Source organism: Desmodus rotundus, chromosome 5, assembly GCF_022682495.2.
Source record: "Desmodus rotundus isolate HL8 chromosome 5, HLdesRot8A.1, whole genome shotgun sequence".
Lineage (NCBI taxonomy): Eukaryota > Metazoa > Chordata > Mammalia > Chiroptera > Phyllostomidae > Desmodus > Desmodus rotundus.
The window spans coordinates 37,466,926-37,486,021 of record NC_071391.1 but is presented as its reverse complement, the minus strand read 5'-3'; the positions used below and the strand labels follow the sequence as shown (position 1 = coordinate 37,486,021).

General features: G+C 42.2%; 1 protein-coding gene across 2 annotated transcripts in view; it reads left to right on the top strand.

The window, feature by feature from the left end:
- The window catches only part of PARVA (parvin alpha), a 155,538-nt gene that overhangs the window by 97,063 nt on the left and 39,379 nt on the right, over positions 1–19,096 (top strand). For both annotated transcript variants that reach the window (XM_024558837.4, XM_045194041.3), the window contains exons 2-4: positions 1,743–1,832; positions 1,914–1,984; positions 3,496–3,598. In XM_024558837.4, the coding sequence (XP_024414605.1) occupies positions 1,743–1,832; positions 1,914–1,984; positions 3,496–3,598 (264 nt within the window). The remainder of the gene's footprint in view (positions 1–1,742; positions 1,833–1,913; positions 1,985–3,495; positions 3,599–19,096) is intronic.

The window sequence follows — 19,096 nt, the reverse complement described above, 5'->3', positions numbered from 1 at the left end:
AGTTCTGTTGCGAATGTGTAAATCTGACACCTCTGCTAATAGACATGAGAAGACAGCAAGTGAGCCTGCAGCTCAGGGTCAAGTCTAAGCTGGAGATTTAAATGAGGGCCTTAGCGGTTAGATGTATGGGATGACCTAGGACAATGCCATCCGTTCCTGTGATGATGGAAATCTGCACCTGTGGCTATCCAGTATGGTAGTCACTAGCCACGTGTGGGCCATTGAGCACTTGAAATGTGGTAGGTGCAACTAAGAAACTACATTTTTAATTCATTTAAATTGAAAAAGCCACATGTGGCCCAATATGCTTACCATATTGGACAGCATAGACCTGGAGGAGAATGTGGGTAGAGAAGGTCCTGGCCAGGATCTAGTTTCTTCCCTGTCCAGGAAGCCCGGCCTCTCACCCACATTTATGCGTGACTTTGTCTCCTCTGCCCACTGCTTGCACAGCAGTGCTTGTTAAGTATGGAAATCTTGCTGCTTTGTGAGAAGCAGCCTGGAAAAGAAGCAAACTGCCAGTCTGAGGAGGACTATTAGAAGAAATTATAGAAGTCTAAGGAAACAATTGTTCTTCTCTGGAAAGCAAATACAATCCTATACCTACAGAATCGTGTAAGTCTTGAAGGTATCGTTTATGTTTTCCATTATGTTTTATGGGGGAGAATTATATAGAGTAGAGGGTATCTGTGAATGTGGAGATTCAAGACGGTGACTGGCTGGTATCCCATATGAATGTCAAGGGTCCACAGCCAGGGGACTAAATACCAGCTTTATAATGCAAGTTGTGTCTCTTTGGGGTAGAGTTTGTTTCACTCTTTGTTAGGCAATCGCATTCTCCATCCAACTGCAGCCATCAGTGAGTTTGCTCATATGAAAGAAATCTTTGTGAGCATTGTAAGCAGCTGCCTTGTGCTGAAGAGTTCTTGCAAGCACACACTGGCAATCAGTGAGGCCAGAGTCAATAAAAAGTGAAATAAAACGGAAAGATGGGACATTGCTTCTATGAAGGTTGATTGCAGCTGCCATGTTAGTTAAGAACCTTTTGCTGACCAACACTTTCAAAGAAAATGCTGTGTGTGTGTGTGTGTGTGTTTGTGCTTAATTGGGAAAAAGTAACTGTCCAGAGTGGACTTGAGTAGAGGTGAGAGGATTTCAGTCACTGTGTTGAAGAGAGGCGGCTCCCAGGGTCTGATCGTTTGAGCTGGAGGGACAGGCCCAGAGCTCTGGAACGAGGCTGGACTGGGGCGTTCTCCTGGGAGGAAGGGGGGAAGTAGGACAATCAGAAAAATACTCAGGGAAGCCAAATCAAGAGAAAAGTCACACAGAGGTTGAGCCAAGGAGGGAGGTGGCTTACCACATAAAGGTTGCCTTCATGTGGTGACCTCCTTCACCCAGGTGCCCAGGGTCCCAACAGCAAGCCCTTTAAAGGAGGGGTGGCAGGAGGCAGAGACTAAGATGCCACTTCACTTTCATTTATTCTGAGATCGTTTCTGAGAGGAGTCAGAGGCCTCCCTATTTCCCGAGGAAAGGGAATGAGGTGTCCATTGGAAGAGGTTCCATAAAAGGGACAGTTCAGCTTTTTTAGCAAGGTTAAGTGGGGAATTGATTGCAGGCTGAGCAACAGCTGTAATAAGCACCTTAGTGGTCTTGTTTCTCAATATCAGTATCAAACCCATCAGAGATCCACTCCCCTGTCGTCAGCGGGCTGTGACGTGACCTGTGCTTTCTTCTCCTTACAGTGTCAGAGCTTCAGGAGGAGGGCATGAACGCCATCAACCTGCCCCTCAGTCCGATCCCCTTTGAGCTGGACCCCGAGGACACGATGCTGGGTAACTGGGTCTCTTGTTCTCTGGGGTAGCCTGATGCCTGCCAGCGGAACCGCCCCCACTGACTTCCTTTTCTTTTTAAAGAGGAGAATGAAGTGCGAACAATGGTGGATCCAAACTCACGCAGTGACCCCAAACTTCAAGAACTAATGAAGGTAAGAAGAAATTAGGGGCCTCAGGTGCGTCCCAGACTCAACAGGTGTCTCTAGGCCAACCACCCTGTGCAGGCACCACATGAGCCACAGCCAAGAGAATGAAGTCACGTCAGCCCCTGCCTCCAGGCAGCTCATGGTCCAGTAAGTGGACATCTAAAATTTAACAAAAGTGGCACATGGCAAATGCCCAATGAATTATGTAGATAACAGGGATCAGAGAAGTTAGTGCAAATAAGCTCACATCTGCCAGAATCTTATAATCTACACACTCCTTTCACTGCTTTTGTTAAGGGCCCTCCGAGGTTCCCTGTGAAGTAGGAATTAGTATCAGCCCATTTTACAGATGAGGAAGCAGTCTCAGGAAAGCCAAGTGGTTTGTTTATGGTCACAGCTGAGTGAGGTGATGGAATTCAAATGGACATAAATGGGGTTAAATGAAATACTGTGCATAATACAGCTGGTGCTGGGGTTGGCATGTGGTCACCCCTTGAAAAATGTTCATTTCATACCCCCTTCTCACTCCCCATCTTGTGTTTTTCTTCTTCAACTCCTCCAAGCTTCACTTAGGACAAATGGGCACTGGATCCCAGAATGATTCATTCAGAATACAAATCTGAATATATCATTTTCCTGCTCAAAACCTGCGTGCAGTTTCCCAACTGACGCCCACACCCCTGAGGGTGGCATTTGCGGTCTCCATGCTCCAGCTGCCTCCTCAACCTCAGACATCCCCTTACTGGCAACACAGGGACACCAGGCCCATTCATGGTGCCCCCCATACCCACCGTGTTTGCTTCCAGCTCTCCCCACTGCCAAGCCTTCGCTCATGCCATCCCTTGCAACCAGATGCCCTACCTACCCTTCAGAGCAGGGGCAAAGTGGGGGTGCATCCCCCAGGGAGCCTTCTACAAACCCCACCATCACCTCAGCCCCTCTGCTTGTTGCTCTGGTCTCTGGATTTGGTTCTGTCATCGCAGTCACTTATGATACTTCTCTGTCTCCTTCACTAATGCTGAGTTTCTTTCAGTTCGACTGTTTCTTTTATTTTTATTTTTTATTGTATCCCCAGGATCCAGCACAGCGTGACATACAGGAGGTATTAATAAATGCTGGGTGGGTAAATGGAGGCAGAGAGGAAATGGGGGGAGGGAGGGAAGGAGGTACACATGGAGGGCCATACAGGTGGTGGATAAAGCCGGGTTTCAACTCCAAAGCCTGTACTCTGCTCAGCACAAAGCCCCATCCAAAGACTTAGGGTAAGGAATGGGAGGGGGCAGAAGATATTATCAGGGACACTCGTGTCACCATCACAAGAAGAGCAGGCACCTGAAGATTAACAGGGCCATTGGGGCTCACACTTGTAACTACTTGTCCACAAACTGGGCCATGTGGATAGCTCTCCTGCTTTCAAAATCTGAAGTGCATTTAGATTGTATTTGTCCAGGATTAAAAAGCCGGTCTATGAGAAAATACTTTATGACTCTTCTTTTATTTTCTCCCTCTCTCCCTAGGTATTAATTGACTGGATTAATGATGTGCTGGTTGGGGAAAGAATCATCGTGAAAGACCTGGCTGAGGATTTGTATGACGGACAAGTCCTGCAGAAGCTGTTTGGTAAGAGGAGAGCCGCCTGCTGCAGTGGGTTTTTCACAGCAGGGGATGGACTGCTCACTCCTCGTTCGAAGGAGTTGTTCTCGGTTCCCAGAGGGTCACCGGGAACGGAATATGAATGTGTACAGTGTGGAGTAACAGACCCCTGGAGCCTTTGCATGTCCCCTGGGAATCAGTTCAATATGAATGAATTGCAGAGGGAGTCTCAGTGACCAGCTGGGGCTGCTGGCCCCCCGCAGTCAAGGGACATCAGCTCAGTAGATGAGAAGACTTTACCATACACTGGAAAACGTGCCTCACCCTCTCCAGAAAATTGTGCGTTTGTGACCTCTGTAGGTGTATTTACCTGTGTCTGGGTGGGTGTGTATATCTCTAACCTATGGGAACGTGTGTGCGTGCACCTCTGCGACCCCTCTCCAGGTTGGGGGTGGTGTGTGGTGTTCAGTCTCTGTGTGTGCCACCTCCATGAAGGTGCGTATCCCTGTGTGGGTGCGTTACTCGTGTGAAAACGTAAGGCCATGGGGGAGGGAAAGGAGAATTTGGGGGTGATCCTAGTGTCGGAAAGACAAATTCAACTTGAATGAATTTGGACTTCCCCTCACTCTTGTCCATTTTTTTCTCTTGTCCAAATCTCTTCCCTAAGTTCTAGACTTTGGTGCGTAACTGCCCGCCACACACCTGCACACAGGGTTCTCTTCCACTTTAGGGGTGTGGACTAGAAAAAATAATTATTGACGCTGCGCATTGCGGGAAGAATACCACCCAGGTGATGGGACCCTCTCGTGGTAGCACATCAGGGAAGACAGGGTGCTAACCTCTGATTATTGGTGATGTTAAACTTCATCACTTGATAAAGTGGTGTCCGCCAGACTTCTTCACTGTAAAGTTAGAATTAATTTATTTGGGGGGAGATAGGTTAAGACTTGCAAATACCTTTCACTGATTTTAACTGGGGAAGCAGGCCTGCCTCAGTTATTGCTGTGGGGGTCTAGTGGAGATGTTCTGTTTTCCTCATTCCTTCCACGTGTGTTAGTTGGGATTCTTCTGTAAGGAGACATTGTCTCCTATTCCCCATTTGCTAATTTATATCAGTATGGACACATGGATACTTTTTTATACATTACATTATAATCCAATACTATCATTATCCATTTTTTGCTGATACACGTCCAGCTTTGAACCTTGGGAGCTCTTTCAGGCTGGCTCCAGTGCACTTTTGACATGTTGCCTCATTTTTTTTTTTTTTTCTCTCAGCACTTTTTTACTTCCTGGCATCATAAGATACACCAGGCTCAGCTTGTGTTTGACTTCCTCCAGCCCTGGAAGCAACCACTTCTCCAAGGAGCCCTGATTGATTTCTTTCTTTTTCTTTTTTTTTTCCTTTTCCTTCCTTCCTTCCTTCCTACCTTCCTTCCTTCCTTCCTTCCTACCTTCCTTCCTTCCTTCCTTCCTCCCTCCCTCCCTCCCTCCCTCCCTCCCTCCCTCCCTCCCTCCCTCCCTCCCTCCCTCCCTCCCTCCCTCCCTTCCTTCCTTCCTTCCTTCCTTCCTTCCTTCCTTCCTTCCTTTTTTTAGAAGTGGTATTTAGAAATCAATATCTGAGCATGTTAGTGAGTGGTGATTTTTTTCCAAGTATAGTTGTCATACAATATTATTAGTTTCAGGTGTTCAGTGTATGAAGCGATCATACCATTTGAAATCTGGTACCCACCTGACACCATATAGAGTTATTACCATATTATTGACTATGTTCCCTATGCTGTATTTATATTTCTGTTCACTGTTTTGTAACTACTGATTTGTACTTCTTAATCCCTTTTACCTTTTTGACTGAATCCCACAAACCTCCGCCCATCAGACGGTTACTAATTTGTTCTGAGTCTGCTTCTGTTTTGTTAACTTTTTTTAGATTCCACATAGAAGTGAAATCATATGCTATTTGTCTTTCTCTAACTTATTTCACTTTCCTTAATACCTCTAAGTCTATCCATGTTGTCACAAATGGTAAGATTTCATTCTTTTTATGGCTGATAATATTCCATTGGAAATATGTACTGCCTCTTCTTTCCCCCGTCGTCTATGAATGGACACTTAGGTTGCTTTCCATATCTTGACTAATGTAAATAATGCTTCGTGGAACATAGGGGTGATATCTCTTTTCAAATTAGTGTTTTGGAATTGTTTGGATAAATACCCAGGAATGGAAGTGCTGGGACATATGGTAATTCTGTTTTTAATTTTTGAAGAACCTCCATAGTGCACAGTGTTTTCCACGGTGGCTGCACCAATTTACAATCCCATTAACAGGGCACAAGGGTTCCCTTTTCTCCACATCCTTACAACGTGTTTGTTGATTTGTCAATAACTATTCTAATGGGTGTGGGGTGATAGTTCGTTGTGGTTTTAACTTGCATTTCCCTGGATCACTGATGTTGAGCATCTCTTCACATGTCTCCGAGCCATCAGTGTGTCGTCCTTGGAGAACTGTCTATTCAGGTCCTCTGCCCATTTTTAAATTGTATCCTTTGCTGGGGCTTTTTAGCGTTAATTTGTATGAGTTCCTTATATAGTTTGGATACTAAGTCCTTATGTGATGTATCACTGCAAATATCTTCTCCCATTCAGTACGTAGTCTTCCTGTTTTGTTAAAGGTTTCTTTCTCTATGCAGAAACTTTTTAGTTTCATTTAGTCCCATCTGTTTTTTCTTTTTTCTTTTGTTTCCCTTGCCAGAGACTTAGCCCATAAAATATTTTGCTAAGAGCAATGTCACAGAGTTTACTGCCCATGTTTTCTTCTGGGAGTTTTATGGTTTTGGGCCTTACATTTAAGTCTTTAATCCACTTTGAGTTTATTCTTGTATATGGTGTACAAAGTGACCTAGTTTCATTATTTTCCATGTATCTGTTCAGTTTTCCCAACACCATTTATTGAAGAGACTGTCTTTGTTCTATTGTATATTCTTTCCCCTTTTGTCATAGTTTAATCGATCATATAGGTGTGGGCTTATTTCTGGGGTCTCTAGTTTCCATTGATCTATGTGTCTGTTTTTATACCAGCACCAGGATTACTATAACCTTGTAGTATCGTTTCATATCACACAGTGTGATACCTCCAACTCAGTTTTTCTTTCTGAAGATGGTTTTCATTATTTAGAGTCTTTTGTGGTTTTTTAATCAATTTTTGAAATATTCTAGTTCTGTGAAAAATGCCATTGGTATTTTAATAGGAATTGCATTAAATCTGCAGGTTGCTTGGTGTAGTATAGACATTTTAATGATGTTAATTCTCCTCTCCATGAGCACGGTATGTGCTTCCACTTATTTTACCTTCTTCAGTTTCTGTCTTTAGTGTCTTAAAATTTTCAGAGCACAGGTCTTTTACCTCCTTGGTTAAATTTATTCTTAGGTATTTTATTCTTTTGAATGCAGTTATAAATAGCATGGTTTTATTAATTTTTCTTTCTTATAGTTGGTTATTGGTGTATAGAAATGAAACCAATTTCTGAATATTTATTTCGTATCCTGGTACTTTACTGAGTTTATCAGTTCTAACAGTTTTTTGGTGGGATCTTTAGGATTCCTTATATATATTATCACATTATCTGCAAATAATGACAGTTTTACTTCTTCCTGTCCGATTTGGATGCCTTTTATTTTTTCTTGTCTGATTGCTGTGAATAGGACTTTGAATATCATGTTGAATAAAAGTGGTGAAAATGGACATCTCTGCCTTGTTCCTGATCTTAAAGAAAAAGCTTTCAAGTTTTCATTGTTGAGTATGATAACTGTGGGTTTGTCAAATGTAGCCTTTATTATGTCAAAGTAGGTTCCATTTATCCCCAGTTTGCTGACAGTTTGTATCACGAATGGATGTTGGATTTTGCCACATGCTTTTTCTGCATCTGTTGATATGACCATGTGATTTGTATCCTTCATTTTTGTTTATGGGGTGTATCATGATAGTTGATTTGCAGATATTGACCCAACCATACATCCTGGGAAGAAATCCCACTCGGGTATGTGGGATTTAGAAAGATCAGGCATATGATCTTTTTATTGTATTGCAGAATTCCGTTTGCTAATACTTTGTTAAGGATTTTTGCATCTATGTTCATAAGGGATATTGGCCTCTGATTCTCTTTTTTTTTGTAATGTCTTTGTCTGGTTTTGGCATCAGGGTGATGCTGGCCTTGTCAAATGAGTTTGGGAGACTTTCCTCCTCTTCAGTTTTTTGGAGTAGTGTGAGAAGAATAGGTATTCATTTTTCTTTGCGTGTTTGATAAAACTCACCTGTGAAGCCCTCTGATCCAAGTCTTGTTTGTTGGGAGTTTTTTGATTAGTGACTGAATTTTGTTAGTAGTTATCAGTCTGTTCAGATTGTTTCTTTCTGATTCAATTTTGGAAGCTTGTTTATTTCTAGGATTTATCATTTTTGTCCAGGCTGTCCAATCTGTTGGCACATAATTGTTCTTTACTATTTTCTTATAATTCTTTGTGTTTCTGTGGTGTCAGTTGCTGCTTCTCATCTTTTATTTCTGGTCTTATTTATTTGGGTCCTCTCTCCTTTTTCTCCATGAGTCTAGCTAAAGGTTCACCAATGTTGCTTATCTTTTCAATGAACCACCTCCTGGTTTGATTGACCGTTTCTATTGTTTCTGTAGACTATTTTGTTTATTTCTGCTCTGATCTTTATTATTTCTTTGCTTCTACTCACTTTGGGCTTTGTCTGTTCTTTTTCTAGTGCCTGTTGGTATAACGTTAGATTGTTTGAGGGTTTTTTTGTTTCTTGAGTTAGGTCTATATTGCTGTGAATTTCCTTCTTAGAACTGCTTTCTGTGAGTCCCATAGATTTGGGGTTGTTGAATCTTCGGTTTAATTTGTCTCAAGGCATCTTTTGATATTTTTCCCCTTGACTTCATGGTTAACCTAGTGTTTATTTAGTACCATGTTATTTATGCTCCACATGTTTGCATTTTTCAATTTTCTTTTTATAATTGATTTCTAGTTTCATACTATTGTGATAGGAGAGGATGCTTGATATGATTTTAAACTTATTAAATTTATTGAGACTTATTTTGTGGCCTAACACGTAGTCCATCCTGGGAAATCTCCCATATGCACTTGAAAAGAGTTTGGTTGAAGTGTTCTAAAAATACCGATTAAATGCATCTGGTCTAATGTGTCATTTCAGTCCACTGTTTGTTGGTTTTCTTTATGGATTATCTATCCATTAATGTCCCCACTATGACTGTACTACTGTGGATCCCTCCCTGTATATCTGTCAACATTTGCTTTATAGATTTAGGTGCTCCTGCGTTGGGGACATAAATGTTTAAGAGTTCTATCTTCTTATTGGATTGATCCCTTTCTCATTATGAAATGCCCTTTTTTTCTTGTCTATTGTTATAACTTTTGTTTTAAAATCCATTTTATCTCATTTAAATTTTTCATTTCTATTTGCATGAAATATATTTTTGCATCCCTTTACTTTCGGGCTGTGTTTGCTTTCCATATAAAGTGGGTCTCTTGTAGGCAGCTTATGTACAGGTCTTATTTTTCTGTCTGTTCAGCCACCCTATCCCTTTTGATCGGAGTATTCAGCCCATTTACATTTCAAGTAATTATTGATAGGTATGTAGTTATCGCCTTTTTACTATTTCCTGATTATTTCTTGTAGTTCTCTGTTCCTTTCTTATTCTTTTGCTATCCTGTGTGTTGATGACTTTCTATAGGGTTGGGTTTAGATTTTTTCCTCTTTATGTCTAGTATGTCTCTTGTAAATTTTTAGTTTGTGGTTACCATGTGCTCCTCTTATACCACACAATGTTTACAGCAGTCTGCTTCAAGCTGATGGTTGCTTTCATTTGAAAACATTCTAAAATCACTACAATTTTTATTCACCCCTCCACACTTGGTGTTGTCATTCTTTTGTATTTCTGGGGGGTGCGTGCTGTGTGCATCCTCTAGTTTATTGTAATTACACATGGTCTTTCTACTTTCGTCTTTTAACCTTTGCACTAGCTTTCTAGATGGTTTATCCACTGTTTTGCTAAGTGTTTGTCAAAATATTTTCTCATATATTCAAATTCATATTTTTGATCTTCTTATAGAAGTCCCTTTGTTTAGTGATGATGAACTCTTTTAGCTTTTTCTTGTCTGAGAAACTCTTTGTCTTGCCTTGATTCTAAATGATAGCCTTGCTGAGTACTGATCTTGGTTGTAGGTATTTTCCTTTAACCCCCTTGCATAGTCTGTGCCATTCCCTTTAGGCCCTGCAAAGTTTCTGTTGAGAAAGCAGCAGCTGACAGTCTCATGGGAGCTCCCTTGTGGGTAACTAACTGCTTTTCTCTTGCTGCTTTTAAGATGCAATCTTTGTCATTAACCTTTGAAAATTCAATTATGTTGTGTCTTGGGGTGGACCTCTTTAGGTTCATCTTGTTCGGGACTCTGTGCTTCCTGGATTTGTATGTAATTTTCTTCACCAGGTTAGGGAAGTTTTTAGTCATTATTTCTTCAAATAGGTTTTCAGTCCTTGGCTTCCTCTCTTCTCCTTCTGGTAGCCCTGTGATGTTGTCCCAGAGGTCCTTAAGCTATCCTCATTTTTTTTTAATTCTTTTTTCTTTTGGTTGTGCCAATTGGATGTTTTCCCTACCTTTTCTTACAAATTGCTGATTTGATCCTCAGCTTCACCTAACATGCTGTTGATTCCACCTAATATCTTCTTCATTTCTGAGTGCTTTTTATGTTTACTGTCATGTTTACTATCTCCTTTTTGAAGTTCTTACTGAATTCACCAATTTTTCCCCTAGGTTCAATGAGCATCCTTATAACCAATGCTTTGGACTCTGTATCTGGTAAACTGCTTGTCTCCATCTAATTTACTTTGTTTTCTGTGGTTTCGTCCCGTTCTTTTATTTGGGACATACTTTTTGTCTCCTCCTTTTGGCTCACTCCTGCATTTGTTTTATGTATCAGGTAGATAGGTACGTCTCCTATCTTTGGCAGAGTGGCCTTATGTAGTATGCGTCCTGTGGGGCCCAGTGGTACAGTCTTTCTGGTCACCTGATCCAGGTCCCTTAAGGCTATCCCTTGTGTGCTTTCCTGTTGTATTTGAGCCTTGATTGCTGTTGTCACCTCAGTAGGTGTGATTGATCCCCAGGATTGCTGGCTGTGTGTACTAGCGATGACTGCAGTGGATGAAGTGATGTGTGGGAGGCTGACCCCACAAAGCAGGAGTCACTTTAGCAGGGCTCTTGTGCTAACCTGATAAGCCCTTCGAGTGTGTCATTTGTGGAGCTGGTTGGGTGTGCTATAATGCATTTTGAAGCCAGCCACCTGGTGCTTGGGTTCTGAAGCCTCTTGGGAGGGGCTCCAGTGTAGGCCAAGGACAGGTGCTGCTTATGCTGGCCTTGCAGGCACTTGGGAGAGGCTATGCTGCAAATCAAGGCTGGCTGCCACTTGTGCCAGGCTGGGGACCCTTTGGTGGGCATTACCACATAAGATGAGGCCATCTGCCACTTGTGCTGGGTTTGTGGCCACTTAATTGAAACTATGTCCCAAGCCAATACTGGCCACCATTACAAGGAGGAACCCCCCACAAAGAAACAGAATTTTCTTCTAGAAAGAAGACAGTTCCCAATGTAGTACAGGCTTCCCCACAAGGTGAGTGTTCTAGGTACCCATCTGTATCAGTGTACCATCTGGTGGTGTTGTGAGAGGCTGCGTTCAGCTTCAGTGAATTATTTTTGAAGACTCAATGTGTTTGCCCATTTCATGATGGGTGATTTATGAGCACGCCCACCCACACTGCACTGAGTGTTCAGCTGAGTTTTTAACCAAAAACAGCATGACCCCGTGCCCCACCCTCTGTATTCACTTGACCTCACCCTGAGTGACTTTGTTTCCCCTGATGAAAATAGTCCTCAAAGGGAAATAGTTTGCTGATATGGAAGATATGAAACAAAAAACATCAGAAGTACTAAAAGGCATCAAAATCGAGAAGTTCAAAAACTGTGTTGAGCAGTAGAAAAAACTGATAGGTGTATTGCATGAAGTGGAGAGTAATGAAGTTTAAACATGTAAAAATAAATACAATTTTTTATAAATAAATTCTGGGTTTTTTTAGGGGATCCCCCTCATATGCCTGCTTTCAGGCCATCTGATAGGAGTTGCAATGCAGGTTGAGACTGATCACTGTTTGCGCTGGGCACGGAGGAACAGGGCATCCTGAGGCCAACAGCAGCTTATTGGGGGCTTGTGGATCTTCCGGGGCATTTAGGACAAGTCTGCAGCATGAGCCAAGGCAGGCCACTGTGTGGAGGAGACACGGGAAGAAGTTTGGGCTCCACACGAGAATTTGGGGGCGGGGAGGGTGGTGGGGTCTCAGGGATTCACCCAGGCAAGCAAATGGTGTTAGCTGGGTTAATGGTGAGGTCAGATTTGGCGCCCGCCAGAACTTCCATCCCTGAAGATATGCCAAGTCACATCTAGGGAGCAGGATGTGGGTCTGGAATCCAGGAAGCCATGTTGATGACATCATGGAGCAAGGGCTCAGAACCTAGAGATGAGCAATATGCTGAGTCAGGGATCTCTTGGCAAAAGACTGTGTGTAGGTGAAAGCCTGAGTAGTTGAGCATCCCTGGGTGACAGGTGAACTGGGCTGAAAAGCACCAGCGGGCTGTTCTCTGACTGAACACTGTCTGGGCAGTATCCTCCCTGGTTCTCCTTTGTGTGGCAAGGTGTTACTTGCTCGGCATCAGTGTCTGGTCTGCCCGCCCTTTTCAGAGCCCCTGGGCATGTCTGAGAGGTCCTCCTGGCACAGCCTCTCCCCAAGGTGCCTAACCCGGGTGCCTCCTGCTGCCTCTGTTCTCTGAGTCTTCCTTCTTTCCCTAGCAACAGAGCTGACTTCAGGTTTTTCTGACAGCAGATACTGAGACAAGGACTTGGATGGAGAAGTTTATATGGAGATGATCTTAGTACAAGCAATCAAGTGGGAAATGTAAGAGTTGAAGAGAGAAATACCAGTTAATGGTGCTTTAATAAAGATGGCAGCTTCGTTTGCAGCCAGGGCTCAGTTCTGCAGGGGACAACACACCTCAAAATCACCCTTCCCAGGACAGGGAGGTAGGGGCATTTACCCTATGGCTTCCCTTCCCCTGCGGGTAAGGACTACCACCAGATTGTACCCCTGCCAGAGAAAGAGAGAGCTTCAGGGCCAGAGATGAGAATCATCAGTGTGCTGGGAGCTGTCTGCAGAGGCAGGTGGGCCTGGGACCTCTGGCAAGGGGCAGTCACCTCATCCAGCAGGACCAGGGGGTGTAACTTCTGCTTTAGGAGTGGCTTCCCCTGACCCTGGCTGTTACTCTGCATGACTCGTGATGCTGCCAGGGAAAAACCAGATGCTGGCCACCTGGCCTGCCTCTTTCTGATGCCCACCCCCATCCTCTCCCCGCAGCAGCTCCAGCCCTTCCCACAGCGCAGAACAAAAGTTTCCTGCCCCTCCCCCAGATGGGAGAGGAAATTCTTACCCTATGACAAAAACTCACCTCATCTCTTATCCCAGAATTAGCCACTTCTCAGGGTGCTAATGGAGGCATCATACTCAGTTCCCTCTGTGTATACTCTCACGCATGGCACCAACAGGAAAGTCACAGAATTTCCCAGCTCTCCGTGATGCAGTTGCGTCCCTCCCTGGTCACCTTGTCACATTTGCTTCCCCAACACCTAGATGATAGATGTACTGAGTGAGAGACACGAGATGAAGGATTCTAGGAAAATGTCTACAGCAAATAATGACTTTATCAGAACATAAGCTGCTGCCTATTTCTTACTGAGGTTTCCTGGCTTAGGGCAGCCATGTGAGTTTCCTTATGATACGTTTTATTCGATGGATTCTTATCTTTAAACCTGTGCATGTACTGGGAACAGAAAAGGCTTGCTTTGAGGGATGAAAGGCATAAGGCTCTTCCTTCTGGTTGTCCCAATAGCATGGCGGAAACAGGGTGTCTTCCTCAGGCATGAGACCAAAGGGTCCCTGGGGCCTAAAGGTTCTACAGGAGGGGTGTTTTGTTTTGTTTTGTTTTGTTTTTTGTTTTGTTTTGGGTGTGTGTGTGTGTCTTTCTCCCTAATAAACCCTCCAGGGTACATCTAATCGACTGACATTCATTAAGCAGCAGCCATGTGATTTGCCATATGCTGAATTCAGGGGTATGAATGTAAGCGTGCCGCGGAGCAGCCTTCAGTCACTCACAACATGGTAGCACGAAGGGCTGTGGTGCGCTCGCCACACGAAGCAGGAGTTTGGGAAAGGCATCGTGAAGGACGAGGCATCTTGAACGGGGCCTTGTGGAAGGAGCAGAACTTCAACCAGATGAGGCAAGAGAAGAACATTCTAGTCGGCCCCTGTTTCTTCGAAGCCCCTGTTGACTTCAGTGTGAGTGAAGGGAGAGTGCTGTAGAGATGAGGAGAGAGTGGGTAGGCGATCATCAGGCTTGGCTGAGTGGGATGTGTGGCTGACAAAGACGATGGCACCCAGCACCCAGATCTCGGTTTCTGATGCCGTCCTCCAGTGGTAGAGACCAGGGCCTCTGGAGAAGGGCAGGACACTGGGACCAGAACAGGGCGTATAGACGACGAGCCTGCAGCCTCTGGCAGCGCCACCAAGGGGAGCTGAGGAAAAGAAACTGCCTGTGGGCCAGCGTGTTGGAAATGTTTGGAATCAACCTGAAAGAGCTCCCATTGGCTAAAGATGGAATAATCTGAGCCACCAATTAAGAACAGTGTTGGATTATAAATTCAAAGTCTAAAATACTCTTAAGTCCATACTGATATAAATAAATGCTGAATAAATAAGTGAGGGTGAAGGGATAACTCTTCCAAATAATTTGTGTAGTTACAACCCCTTCGGGGAGGTAGAGGTTAACTCCCTTGAATGGACTGCGTTTAGTGACTGGCTTCCAGTGATTAAGGTACGGAATGGGGGGAGGCTTAACAGTACAGAGACTGGATTAGTATCATCAGTGATGAGTCGTGTTGGTAGCATGCACCCTTGGCATGATGCAATGAAAAGGGCACTCAACTCTGTGGTCTTCGTCCCCAAAACCCACACCACCAGTCGAGCCATGAGAAAAACATAGGAAAAAACTCAGTACTGCTTAAAACTGCCCAGGCCCTGAAAAACAGAGTGTGAAAGACTATCACAGAACAGGAGACTAAGGGGACAATGATGACTTGGTGTGAGCAGGGAAATGACATTAGGGAAAAACTAGGAAAACCCAAATAAAGGATGGAGTTTAGATAATAGTCATGTACCAGTTCAGTTCCTTAGCTGTGACAAATGCACCATATTAATACAAGATGTTAGCAATTAGGTAACACTGGATTCAGGATATGCGGGAACTGTCTGAACTGCCATTTTAGCTTCTCTGGAAACTTCATTTTAAAATAGTTTGAAGGTTTTATTTACAAAAGGAAGATGAGCTCACATCAGAGAGTACCTTGAGCTAAAAATTTTAGACGGGATTCAGTGGGCATTGGAAACTACCGATGGCTCGTGAGCAAAGTGACAAGATCAGCAATGGGGCTTTGAGACGATAACTACTGGAGGGGTGCTTAGGAGCAATGGAGGAAACTCCAGCAAAGTATCTTCCTGTGAGATAATTACTGTGTCAAACTAAAGGAGCGGCAGTGCAGACTGGAGAAGTGTTTTAATTAAGAGAACCAGTGACGTAGGGAATGAGCAGCTAAAGCACAGCAGGCTGATGACTCTAAGTGGTGGATGTCAATGGGGGTGACTCCGTGAATCCTAGGATATGCAGCACCTTAAAGGGTTTTGATCATATTGATTTCGAGAGTTGTTTTCTTACGCCCGGAAGTACTTAGGCGGAAGTAGCAGCTATGCTAAAACTGAAAGAGGAATGCAAAGAAAGACAGAAGCCGATTTCCAGTCTTGGTTCTACCACTAAAACATCTCTCTGCAGCAAAGATCACGCGTCTGTAAAACCGAGAGATTGCCTGTACAACCTTACAGCTGAGCCATCCAGTACAGTACTCACTCACATGTAGCTATTAAAAATAATTAAAATTAAAAATGCATTGACTTAGTGACACCAGCTACATTTCAAGAGCTCAATAGCCAAAAGTGTCTAGTGGCTACCTTATTGGAGAGTGCGGAAATGAACATTTCCATCTCTACAAAAACAGTAAATTCTTTTGGACAGCACTGCTCTACAGTCTCCCTGCTGTAACAGTCACTGATTCTAGGAGTTGAAGACAATGTACACTGCTACTCTTAAACTGGAGGAGGTATTTTCTGGTTGCTGAAAAACTCGAAAGCTGGATGAAAGTCTTACTATTCTGTTTATGAGTTGTAGAGAAGGTGTCTAAAATGTCTTACTAAGTAAAAAAAAAAAAGCACGGTGCAGAGCTGTGAGTACAGTACGTCACTGTGAGTGTATTAAAGGACACGTCTAATGCTTGAGTGTGTAGAGAATACGTGTCTCTGGTTAGTGGTCACAGTGAACTGTGTGGAGTGGGACCAGGGAACTGGGGACTGCAATGGGAAGAGGGGACTTCATTTTCACAGCTTGAATTTTTTCCAGGTTTGTATTTTACCAAACTTACAAAAAGCGGTAGCGTACGTATGTACATTTCAGTAGCAAAACTGAATGAATCTCATAGGTGTCAAATACTACATGATACCTTTCAACAACTATCCCAAGTAAAATAGGAAGAAAAGGAAACTACCTAAAAATGATAAAGAGCATTAACAAAAGCTAACAGTGAACATATGAAATAGTGAAATACCAAAGAAATGGTATTAGGAACAAGTCAGAGATGACGACTATCACCACCGTGATAAATGTTTTGGACAACGTACTAGTTAATATAATAAGACAGGAAAGTTAATTTTCTGTTCAATATTATATACAGCTAACTAGATGTTCAGACAAATTCTCTTGGTACTGCACACTTTAAAAATTTGGATAAGTCTTTAAAAAATATTTTTGTGTCACATGACTAAATTGGTGTGGAAGGGAAGGAAATTCTTCTAATGCCAAAAACAATAAAGTGTAAATCCAGTGAGATAAGTGTTAATTCCTAATGGCGTAGAGCCTGAGTTTAATGGATCACACGTACAGTGTCAACAGACAAAGCATGTATCGAGTCTGAGCAGGAAGGGGGGCTGGAAAAGAGACCCATGCATAAAGTCAGGCTCTCTGAAGAGCAAAGCTTTCAGAGGGCAAACTGGAAAATCTGGCCCTGGCTGGTGTGGCTCAGCGGATTGAGCGCTGGCCTGCGAACCAAAGGGTTGCTGGTTCGATTCCCGGTCAGGGAACATGTCTGGATTGTGGGCCAGGTCCCCAGTAGGGGGCATGCAAGAGGCAACCACACATTGATGTTTCTGTCCCTCTCTTCATCCTTCCCTTCCCCTCCCTCTAAAAAGAAATAAATAAAATTTAAAAGAAAAAAAAATCCGGGGCCACAAGAGAGAGGCAATAAAGATAAATGTCTATCTCAAACTTGGATATGAGTGGAAAAAGAAAAAGAAGTCTGAACTTGATAATTACTTACCAAATCTCTGTACTCACATAGATTTAGGACTAGGATTCACATTAATTATTTGTACTTAAAAGCCCCAAGCTAAAATGTAGTTAAAATGTGGCCAAGTTTTAGTGTTCTCCAAGGCAGAAGCAAAAATATGTCCTGTTAGAAGAATGAATTTTAAAACAAGGTCACAAAGAACTCCCAGAGATAAAATCCCAGAGAATATGAGCCCAGAGAAAATGAGCTTAAAATCAGAAATCACCAACCAGAAGCAAGCTACCACGAGCACGTGTCAACAGAAACAGTAAACTGTAGGTCCATCACAATTGTTATAGTTATTAGCAACTGATTAGTTACGGAATACAAAATATGTTTCCTATGTCAAAATAAAAGTTTAAAAATGCCATTGAAAGGATGGTAAAAGAACAAGTAACTATCAAAATTGGACAGGTAGATCTGAAAGAGAAACACACAGAACTTCTGGAGCTGAAAAAAAATGTAATTATGAAATTAGAAACCTCAATGGATACACAGCTGAGGAAGGAGTTGGGTAAATTAGAAAATGACACTGAAGAAATTACCCAGAATGCAATATAGAGAAACAATAGTGTGGAAAATAGAAAAACAATTAAAAAACAGATTTTTATTTTTTAGGAAGACACAACATTAAGGTTTATTGGAATTCTAGCAAAGGAGAATGATGATAGAGTATTGGCAATATTTAAAGACATAACTGAGAATTTTTTAGAATTGAGGAAAGATAGGAATTTTCAGATTCAGGGAGCTCAGGGAATCCCAAACAAGATAAATAACAAGAAATCTATACCTACATACTTCATAATGAAAATTAATGAAACCTAAAAACACTGAAGTCACATACACGATTAAAAGCAGAGAGAAACGATAGATTACCTGTGAAAGAACAACATACTGAAAGCTGTCTTTCATCAGGAACAAAAGCCAAAAAACATTTAAAAGAAATCTTCAAACTGTAGGGAACAATTGTCAACTTATAGGTTTATACCCAGAAAAAAAAAAATCTTAAAAATGCAGAGAAAATGAAGGCATTTTAAATAAACTGAGAAGCTTGACTACCAAGAGAGCTTCACTAAAAGGAATTTCGACAGGATGTGCTCCAGGAAGAGGGAAGATGAACCGAAAAGAAAGATCTGAAATGTAACAAAAAATGATCAGCAAAGATTACCATGGTGGGTAGATTGAAGCAATAATTGAATGAATATAAAATAATCACAATAATGTCTAATATGTTAATTTAAAAAAGATAGAGCCCTAGAAAATTATAGCAATTATAGCACTTAAGTCAGAGTGACATTAAAGTTAGTGTGCTCAGGTCCTTGCATTATTTAGTATGTTATAAAGATACTAATTAACTTAAGATTCTATTATATTAAATACACATGATAAATTTTCTGAGGTTGCCACCTAAATAATAAAATAGTGTGCGTTACCTCCATACTAGTCATGGGGAGAAAATTAAATGAGAAGGAATAGAAACTAGTCCAAAGAAGGCAGGGATGTAAGGGGGATAAAGGATTATAAATAAGTTGGTAGAAGGGAATCCAAGTTATAGTGATAAACCCAGTCAGTGTAAATTGACTTGATCCATTTAAAAGACAAAGATTGTCAGACTAGATAACAAAACAAAATCTTGTTACATGCTATTTACAAGAGACAGTCTTAATAATATACAAAGACACAGAAAGGTTGGAAGAAAAGCAGTGGAAATAATTATATATACTAGATGATTGCTAATTGAAAGAAAGCAGGGGTAACTATAAGTGACCGGGAAAATAAGACATTTCAAATCCAAATGCACTTTTGTGCATCAAATATTGATACACAAAAATTAAAAATGACCATCAGAATTACAAGAACTTGACAAATCTGCCATCACAGTGGTGGATTTTTAACGTGTTTCTTTTAAGAACACATGAACAA